The 9,634-nt window shown below is 47.8% G+C and overlaps 1 protein-coding gene across 1 annotated transcript; it reads right to left on the bottom strand.

Annotated features, from left to right (window-relative positions):
• Nucleotides 1-2,294: 2,294 nt before the first annotated feature.
• Nucleotides 2,295-8,052, bottom strand: GRPEL1 (GrpE-like 1, mitochondrial (E. coli)). Its single transcript, XM_012656754.1, has 4 exons — nucleotides 7,924-8,052; nucleotides 5,542-5,704; nucleotides 3,860-3,941; nucleotides 2,295-2,690 (listed from the first exon to the last, which is right to left on the bottom strand). The coding sequence occupies exons 1-4, from the start codon at nucleotides 7,983-7,985 to the stop codon at nucleotides 2,344-2,346; spliced, it is 654 nt and encodes a 217-aa protein (XP_012512208.1). The 5' UTR covers nucleotides 7,986-8,052; the 3' UTR covers nucleotides 2,295-2,343.
• Nucleotides 8,053-9,634: the final 1,582 nt, after the last annotated feature.

Raw genomic sequence — 9,634 nt, 5'->3', positions numbered from 1 at the left:
GCTAGGATTACAGGTGTGAGCCACCGCGCCCGGCCAAAATCTGAAATTTTTTGAGCCCTAACATGATGCTCAAAGGACAGGCTCATTGGAGCATTTCGGACTTGGGGATAGGGATACTCAACAGCAAGTATGACGTCAATACAGCCACATGCTGCATAATGACATTTCAGTCAAGGATGGACCACATACACAGACGCTCTGTAAGATTATACCATGTTTTCATGTACCTTTTCCACGTTTAGGTACGTTTAGATGCACTAGTACTCACGACTGTGTTACAGCTGCTACAGCATTCAGCATAGTGACTTACTGTTTAGGATTGTAGCCTAGGAGCCATAGCTATACAATGTAGGTTTGTATACGTACACTCTGCTCCCATGACGACGAAATCGCCTGACAACACATTTCTCAGAACATATTCCTGTTGTTAAGTGACACATTTGACTATTCCCAAAACCAAAATTCAAAATGCTCTGGTCCCAAGCATTTCAGGTAAGGAATACCCAACCTATAGTGGTGACTGGATGATTAAAACTTAGAAGAAATATTTTGCCACATTTAAGCTATACTGTCTCTAGCTCATGAGTTTAGTGCTTTTCAGCAATCGCAGCTCTATATGAAAAGGGATTATATACATTCATAGAAATTAGTTTGAAGATTACTTTTCTTACTCAGCCTTCATTTTACTGATGAGTTCCAGAGAGGTCAAAGATGTACCCACAGCTACACAGTACAAAAATAGGCATGGGTGTACCTCCCATTTGTGTTCTCCAATGTCACGCTGCCCTTAGTTCTGGGGTATTTTTTTTTTTTTTTGAGAGACGTGGTCTCGTTATGTTACCCAGAGTGGACTCAAATTCCTGGGCTCCAGCGATCCTCCTGCCTCAGCCTCCCAAGTAGTTGGACCAGTGGGGTATGTTTTTGACTAAGTAATTTAAGGCAGCTTAAAGGAAAGGAGGAAAATGTCTGGAAATAGTGTACACTGAAACTTTAATTACAGGACTATTACCTGCATCTTTCAAAATCATATGCAAAATAAATTGTCTATACCCATCTTTTTTGGGCAGCAAACAGATTTACCAGTATTGCCCTTCAATCCTAGAAGTACCTCTGTTAGAAGCAAAGGCAGTGGAAGGTTATTTTTTTCTCTTATTTGTAACAGATACTTCACTTCCTCAGCCTTCTCCCCTAAGCCCTAGATATTAATATAAATGAGGAATAGCAGATCCTTTGGCTAGAAAGGGTCCTCAAGTTGCCTTTTACAAATCGTGTGTGCTCTTGCTGGGGCTCCTAGTGTTTTCGGTCCCGTGTGTTTTGTGTTCTTATATGACAGGCTGCAAGACCGAGTGTCAGCTAGCAGCACTGGCCGGGGCACGTGCCAGCCAGCGGCTGCACAAGGGGAGAGTGTGTCAGGCCGGCAGCTTCAGAAGAAGGCTGGGTCACACTTGCCTCAGTGGCTTAAGGACCTCCTTCACCAAGGGACACAAAATTGTTATAGAAAGTAGGAATATAAACATATAAGGGTTTTAATCCTCTTAAATAAAAACTTTAAATTAAACATTAACATTTAAGGCATACTAAAGCATGCACTCCTATCCTGAGAAAGTCCATCTTACTAGGGAGTTTACCTTTCAGTCGTTAGTAACTAGTTGAATCTAGACTTAAATATTTCCACATTTAGACGAAGAACACAGGGGAAAAAGGAATTGATTTTGTCAAACTCAGTTACTGGCAAAATAAGGCGGTGGAACTGGGAAAGCACACGTTCATTTCGCGTGCCCACAGAAAAGGCGGCGCTCGCTCATTCTCAGCAGCCAGGCAGTGGCTGACTACATGTGAATTCATACATGCCCTTCACGCGAGTCATCACGCATTTTTTTAGCAATAAAAATGTCTCAACTCAAATGTACAGTGGGCTAATAAGTATGCCAGGGACCCGCGTGTGACAGTGAGTGCCGAAGACAGTGCAGACTGGTGTGTCCAGGAAGCCAAACAGCAGAATTCCTGAAGACCTTTTATTTGTTCACAATACTGAGCCTTCACCGGAGTGTGAGCAGACACAGCATTACTCACGAGACTCGGGAGGCCCCAGTGTCCCGCTGGCACTCTTCTGTACGTGGAACTACTAAACGTGAACTAACGATCAGCGAACAGACTCTGGAATTAGAGTTCATTACGAGAGTTATGCAACTGGCTTAATTTTCTGTTTAGCCACTGGTTACTTAGGCTTTCCGAGAACGTTTGAGAAAAGGTCAAATGTATCCACAGAAGAGAAAAGATGAACCAGCTTTTTAAGAGTTACAGCAAGTGACTTAAAAAAAACCAAAACCCCACAAGAGGCAGCTAAGCTTCCTTCACCACCCCCACCAGGGCGGGTCTCAGGGTTCGCCCGTGCAGCTTGTACCCCACCTTGTTAACTAGTGCCACTGTGCCCGGCTCCTTCCCCTCAACTGGTGTGTGGAATAAGGCCTCATGTTCGTAAGGGTTGAACTTGGCTCCGACAGGGTTCAACTTGAGTAAACCGTGCTTTGTGAACACCTTCTGAATCTGGACTTCAGTCATTACGAGCCCCTCATACAGGTTCTTCAGGTGAGGGTTATCGTCTTTAATTTCTTCTTTTGGAACACACTGTGTTGCCTTCTCCAAAATGTCTGCAACCTCCAACAAGTCCTTGCAGAAGGCCTGAATGCCTAAACAAACATAAGGAGCACTGTTTACTTCATGGATAGGCTATTTAAAAACTTGTGAAATCATTCGTTTGCCCCAGAGTTTCAACGTCTTGATAATAAAATAAAACAAACCCCCCAAAGCCTTTTCTGGGATGAGACCCAAAATCTACTAAAATGTGGAGGAAATGAGGCACAGGGAGAGGGGGAAAATACCCCTGAGACATCTGAGCACAGATGTCAAGTAAGCAATAGAATTTATGGGACCAGGACTCTCAAGAAATCCCAGAGCTGGAAGTAGAGACCTGCACACAAACGCCCAGTAAACCCATGAGAGTGCCTAAGTCACCCAGCGAATGTGCAAGAGGAGAGAAGAGGCCTGGTACCACATCCTGAAGAACCCAAACACTTAGAGGTCAGACAGATCAGAAGCCAACAAAGGGCAGTATCAGAAAGAGAGGAAGAATACCAGGAAACTGAGCCGATAGCAGCCAGGAAAATAAAATGTTTCAAGGAAGGCTTCGTTATTTGTGTTGCATGTGGCAGTGAGATGAGATCTGGGACTTGTTTCCGGGTGGCCTCTCACCCCACCCCCCACCCCCATCTGTCCTGGGGCAAACCATTTACCCTCTCACTCTGCACTGTGGTCTCCTCATCTGTGACACCTGCCTGACGGTTATGCCTAGGCCCGTGATGAAAACTCAAATGGTAGCCTCGTGTCCAACAAACACCACACATGTGGGGCCCCAAGCTGGGCCTCAATGCCACTGCCATTACTTACTAGCTCTGTGATGTAAGTCATTAAGCCTCAATGATCTCAACTGTAAAATGGGAAGAACAGCAACAAAAATATCCAAAGGTGACAATGCAGACAGCATGCTGAGAGTTCTGAAGGGATGGCCATGCTACCTCTGGAACAGCTGGGGGACTGGGCATGGGAGGCTGACTCGCTCCAGTTGGCTGCAGGTTTCCACCACGGTCTCCATGTGGGGCACAATAAACCCACTCCCTAGAAACGGTCACACCTTACAGTTCTAAATGCCACTCCTGACTGCATACTTTCTGCTCCTCCAGACACCGTTACTGCTGACCCATCTTAGAAAATGGGAAGGGGTTAACTGCTGCCCCCTTCCCCTCTTACGCTTTGATACCCACCCACACACACACGCCCCCCGTATCACGCCCACAGTCACCATATAACTTTGCCTCCTCCACCAACTTCTGGCTCCTCTGCCGCAAGTTCTCAGTATCCGCCAAAGCTCGTTTATATTTTTCCTAAAAGAAAAAAAGGAAAACGGAGATTTCTATGAATAAAATATGGAACAAATTCATAGGAAAGCAAGTCTGATTTGAAAATGATTACATAACAAGCTCCAAGTCAAAATACAAATAACATGTACTATTACTTTTGGAATTTTAGACTAAAACAGTGGAGCTTAAGACGAATAATTTACACCTGTGCCAGTGTTTCCGAGGAGTGTGGAATGACATCAAGGTGTCGTGTACTCACTCATACAGTCCCCAAGCCTATTCTTAGTTGAGTGGATAGTGAGGGAAAGGACAAGAACTTCTGCTTTCCTGGGGTTCTCATGATCTCATCACCCCACAAGCAAGAACATTCTTTCCCCAGCAGAATGTCTGACCTCAGGGAACCCCTGAGCTCTAGTTAGGGGCTGACCATGTCAAATCCCATTCCTCAGAGGAAAGCTCAGGAGGAAAACTAATGGACATGGGTGGAAAGTTTAGGCCTCTATTCCATCAGAGATAAAACTCCATCAACAACACTTTGGTATTTTTGGTGTTGCCCAGAGGTGACTCGGTTCACATATTCATTGTTAATGACCACTTGAGTTCTGGTATCTTAATGATTTCTCACCACTGTTCTACAAACTCACTCATCTCCTGAGCTTTTCTATTTCTAACATTTACTAAATTACTCTGTGGGGGCCTCTATACTCCATCTGTTTTCAGTCTTCAGGTAATTACAGGCAGCAGCAAAGAGCAAGAGCTCCAAGTGCAGATGGTCCTGGTTCAAACCCTGGCTCTGCCAGGATTACGGTGAGGATTAATATACAAGCGCAGAACAGTCCCTGCACATAGTGTTTGATACCATCATTCTTAAATCCTCAAAGAACTTGACTTGAGTCACCTATACTTTTTCACATGGAGTAAGAACCCATATTACTAACTAGTTCATAAAACTTCTACCTACCTATGAGAGCACCACATAATCACACTCCTCTTGTACTTAGAATTTTCTGGTTCCTTTCCCAAGTCTCAGCTTAAGCAACCATATTGGGTATTCCTCATTTGTAAAGGCCATTTTAAGTCTTAAGATAATAAATATAGCTGCTGGGTGCGGTGGCTCAGGCCTATATCCTAGCACCTTGGCAGCCCAAGGTGGGAAGATCACTTGAGGCCATGAGTTCCAGGCCAGCCTGATCAAGAGCAAGACCCTGTCTTTACAAAACATAGAAAACTTAGCCAGGTGTGGGGGCGAACACCTATAGTCCCAGCTACTGGGGAGGCTGAGGCAGGAGGATCACTTGAGCCCAGGAGTTGGAGGTTGCAGTGAGCTATGATGATGTCACTGCACTCTAGCCCAGGCAAGAGTGTGAGACCCTATCTCGAAAAAGAAAAAAGGCAAGTAAAGATTGTTTTCATGCCAGAACCAGGGCAGTTTATGCCAGAACTCAAACAGGATTTGAGTTCTAGTCCTTGCTTTGGCAGTAATTTCCTATCTGAGACCACTGTGGGCCATGGACAAAGAACTGATCCCCTCTGGCTTTGGTCTGTCACCAGTGAAACTTGGAACCTTTGTGTGGCCCCTAGGAGAAACAGTTTGGCCGAGCACACACCCCACGAGAGCCCTTACCACAGTCTCTTTCAGCTGCTCTTCTAATTTGACCTTCTCTTCCAGGAGAATCTTCTCTGTAGAGGGAGGATCTGTCTTCTGTTCATTCTGACCCATGTCCTCTTCCAAGTTCTGGCCATTGTTCTTTTGTTTTGTAGCCGTACACAACAACCGAGGAGAGCATCTACAGAAAAGGCCATACATTAGAGAGGAAGACTTTGGTTTTTTGCTTGTGAAAAGTCAGATGTGTAATTTTAGAAATTGGGGATTATTCCAAACTATTTGCGACTGACTTGTTGGGGAGAAAATACCTTAGATCCAATAATGGCAAACTGTATATAACATATAAAATCTGCAATATATGCCTAAACTAATATCAACGTACCAAGTTATAGTACAGTACTAACCTCCTCTTCTTTTCATTCTAAAGTGACTTCAGAGATACAGTCAACCCAGACCTTACCGTGTATTTATGGGGTAGCTACTGTAGCGGTGAGGCCTTCTGCCAATGCTGATGCCAAAGATGGACAGGGCAGAGATCTTGTCCACGGGGCCCTTACTGTCATGCAAAAGGGGGGAGATATCTACACACAAAGAACTATAATTTGGGGTTTAAAAGTGATAAAAGAGGAACCAAATGCTTTGGGAGGCTCAGAGTAAGAGGACATACCTGGCTTGGGGACAGGCTTTGTAGGGTTACGCCTGAGGAGTCCAGCATGGACAGGACAGATGCGCTTCAGGAAGAGGAAACCGCTTGGACAATGGCATGGAGATAGGAAAGCATGGGGCATGTACAGAGGAAATATAAAGAACTCTAAAACTAATACTGGAAGTGGCTTAAGATATTATCCAATTTGATCCCCAAATGAAAAAGCTTAAGTGATAAGCCCAAGGTGACAAATCCATTAATGAATGACAGGATAAAGTCTTAAAAGCCCGATTTCTTTACCAGGACCAGTGGAGCTCTTTTTCATTATGCCATAGTCCTGTAAGAGAATAAACCACATTGGATTTCCTCCCCAGATGGAAAGGTTAGTTACTTTGAGAACTATGACTGCCATCCAGCTTTTTTGCCTCCCCTAGTTGAGCACCTTACATAAGACTACGGTTTCAGAGACAGAAAAGATGCTGATCTGGCAGTCCCTTTTCTGGCAATTAATTCGAAAAACAAAACCACCAATTACTTGTGCAAAAAGCCTTTTTACTCAAGTATTCCAGTGTCACACTACTCTTAGTTCCTATGTTATTTTGGTTTTGTTTTTTAATGTAACTTACAAAGCTATCACTCACCCCTTAATCACCTCCATTGTAAGTGACCTTTACTTCACCAGCCCAGTCTCCTCATCCAAGTGAGTAATCTCCTTGAGAAAAAAGAGCAGACCCTGACCTCACTCTGCCCAGCTTCTACCCAATGTTTGGCCTGGAGTAGCTTCTCTAATCAATAACTTGGTCCTAGGCAGTTAGTCCAACAGAGAAGACACTAAGTACTTGTCATACTAACCTCAGAGGTAGAACTTTCAAAAATCAGAAGCCACCGGTTAGAAGAAAAAAAGATTAAAAAAAAAGCGAGGGCACTGACTCTTGTGACCCTCAGCCATAGAGTGTGCACTTTTCTAAACAAACTCCTCTCCCTCACAGCGGGACAGAATCTATTGCTCTTTTGACCCCAGAAATCCAGAGAAGGCGGAGGTGGAGCAGGAATCTCAGGCCAAGTAGAGGCCAAGTGGAAAAAGCCCTTGAACCAGGCGACAGGCACCTAGGTTACAAGGAACTTTCCTAAGTTCTGCTCTGGCCCTTGAGCTGTGGCGCTACAGCTCGGAAATGAGCTAGCCACTGACCCTGACCCTGACCCTGACCCGGGCACATCCGGCCGGGTTCTGCCTCGCTGAGTAACCTTGGGCAAGTCTCGGGTTTGTCGGGTTGTTTTCTTCAACCACTTTAGTTGAGGCTACTTCTGTACCCATGAGTGCGCGGCTGGGGAGGTGGTAGACATGTGTGCGCGGTGTCGCCGCAGGCGCCCGGACCCACGTACACGTGGACCACAGTTCCTTTCACTCGAGACACACCCGTGCTGCGGCCACCCTACCCTCCCGACCACCGCGCCCGTGTGCCCACGCGGTCATTCTCGCCCTCTCCAGAGCCCCGTGCGGGCGCAGAGCAGGTCCCGACGGGGTGGCCCGCGTCCCGCACCCGGGAACCGCGGGCCCAGGAATGCCCAGTTCCCGGGCTGAGGCCCCCAGCGGAGTGGTCCTCGTCCCGCACCGGGGAGCTGCGGGCCCGGGGATGCCCAGCTCCGGGGCTGAGGCCAGGAAGGTGGCTCCCGGGGCCAGGAAAGGCCCGGAGCAGGGGCGACGCCGAGGAGCCTGGCTCCCTCCTCCGCCCAGGGAAGCAGGTGCCCCTTACCTGAGAGACAACGTCAAAGCCGGGAGACTGCGCCGCGCCAGCCTCACGCACTGAGCCGCCATTACTGCCACTGCCCGCCGCCGTCACTGCGCACGCACCGGGCATGCGCACAGTCCGCTGCACCTACTTCCCCGCCCCACTACTTCACTCCAGCCAATCAGTGACTGCCTTTCATGTGATGGGCAGACAGTTGTCACCAATAATTGCGGGGCACGGCGGTCTGTGGCCTCCGGGAGCCCCGGAACACGAGGAGGTGAAAGGTGAAGTGAACAGTGGGAGGAGCCTCTCTGTGGGCGGGGCGAGGTCGGCAAGAGCCAGCGGGTAGAAAGCGTGAGGGGCGGGGTGGCCCTGGGGTCCGCGCGCTGAAGCCCAGAGGGCCTCCGTACCCGGTTTTCTGTCTGTCTTCTCCAGTCTCCCGTTTCCGGGCCCTCACTCACCTGCGCCGAGGCCCGGGGCTCTCATTGCTCTTGGACTAGGCGTGGGTGAGCGCCGGGCTGGTGTCTGCCCTGTCCCCGCTCGCAGCCAGGCGCAGGAGCGCTCCGGTTGCCCAGTTACAGTGAAGCCAGGCTGGGGCAGAAAGCGATCAAAACGGCCGTCGCAGGTGCTTAAGAAAATGATGGTTAAAACAGCCGCTCCTGCTCTGGTTGCCCTATGTGAAGGAGGAGGGGGGAAGGGACAGGGGTCTCCACCTCTACCAGTGAATTTTATTTTATTTTTAGAGATAGGGTCTCGCTCCATCGCAGAGGCCAGAGTGCAGTGGTGTGATCGTAGCTCACTGAGGCCTCAAACTCCTGGGTGGGTGGGACTAGACAGGCGCGCGCCACCCCTCCCCCAGCGAATTTTTAAATGTTTTGTAGAGACAGGGTCTTGCCTGTGTTGCCCGGGCTGGTCTCGAACTCCTAGCCTCAAGCTATGCTCCTACCTCAGCTTCCCAAAGTGCTGGGATTACAGGTGTGAGCCACAGAGCCCAGCCTACCAGTGAGTTTCAGTAAGACAAAACAGAAGACCCAGGAAGCAAGAGTGACCAAATGTTAGCAGTTTTTATGTTGGATGATGGGAATACGGGTGTTTGTTTTGTACTTTTCTGTTGCCTTCAATTTTCTCAAAACACCAAAAAACAAACAAACAAACAAACAAACCCAAGAACAGCATATGGGAAAACTTTGGGACACAACCAAAGCTCCTAAATTTAGATGTTTTCATTAATATGAACAGAGGTCAGTGCTGCTATAGCACATGCCCACGAAGGAGAAGAAGTGCTGGAAGAGGAGGTGCCTCTTGTTTTTATATAGTTTGTGCTATCTCTCCAGCAGGGCTCAATGATGGCTCCTGCCTCAGCACCCCTTGGCCTGCAGTGCAACCCTGACTGCCAAGATCCCAGGGCTGAATCCTGTGGCCATTCCCAGGATCCCAAGGTCGGAGCCTGTGGCTTTCCCAGGATCCCAGGGCCAGAGCCTGTGGCCTCCAAAGTTGGGTGCTGTCTCCTCTGTTACATTTGTGAGGATCAAACTCTTATTCTTTTGCTGTTCTCCCCTTAAAACTATGCATTCAACTAAGGCTGATTGACCACCTACTGTTTGCCGGGTGCCGTGCCACCTGCAGAAGGGGGCAAACAGCCAAATCCAGAATGTGGGAGGGTCTACAGGACAGATGACACTGTTTGTTAATTAATAATTACTAATCGTTAATTGTTTAGAGCCTGGAGAAAAGA

This window comes from Propithecus coquereli, unplaced genomic scaffold (genome assembly GCF_000956105.1).
Source record: "Propithecus coquereli isolate 6110/MARCELLA unplaced genomic scaffold, Pcoq_1.0 Scaffold518, whole genome shotgun sequence".
In the NCBI taxonomy this organism is placed as follows: Eukaryota; Metazoa; Chordata; class Mammalia; order Primates; family Indriidae; genus Propithecus; species Propithecus coquereli.
The sequence above is the reverse complement of the archived record's forward strand: the minus strand, read 5'-3'. Positions and strand labels throughout refer to the sequence as shown.

Bases quoted from the DNA above. Each gene is read 5' to 3' on its own strand.
- GRPEL1 (XM_012656754.1), bottom strand. From the start codon at position 7,985: ATGGCGGCTCAGTGCGTGAGGCTGGCGCGGCGCAGTCTCCCGGCTTTG. The intron at 5,705-7,923 runs GTAAGGGGCACC...CCTTTTCTGTAG, and splicing joins GCTTTGACGTTGTCTCTCAG to ATGCTCTCCTCGGTTGTTGT. The intron at 2,691-3,859 runs GTGACTGTGGGC...ATGTTTGTTTAG, and splicing joins GGAGGAGGCAAAGTTATATG to GCATTCAGGCCTTCTGCAAG.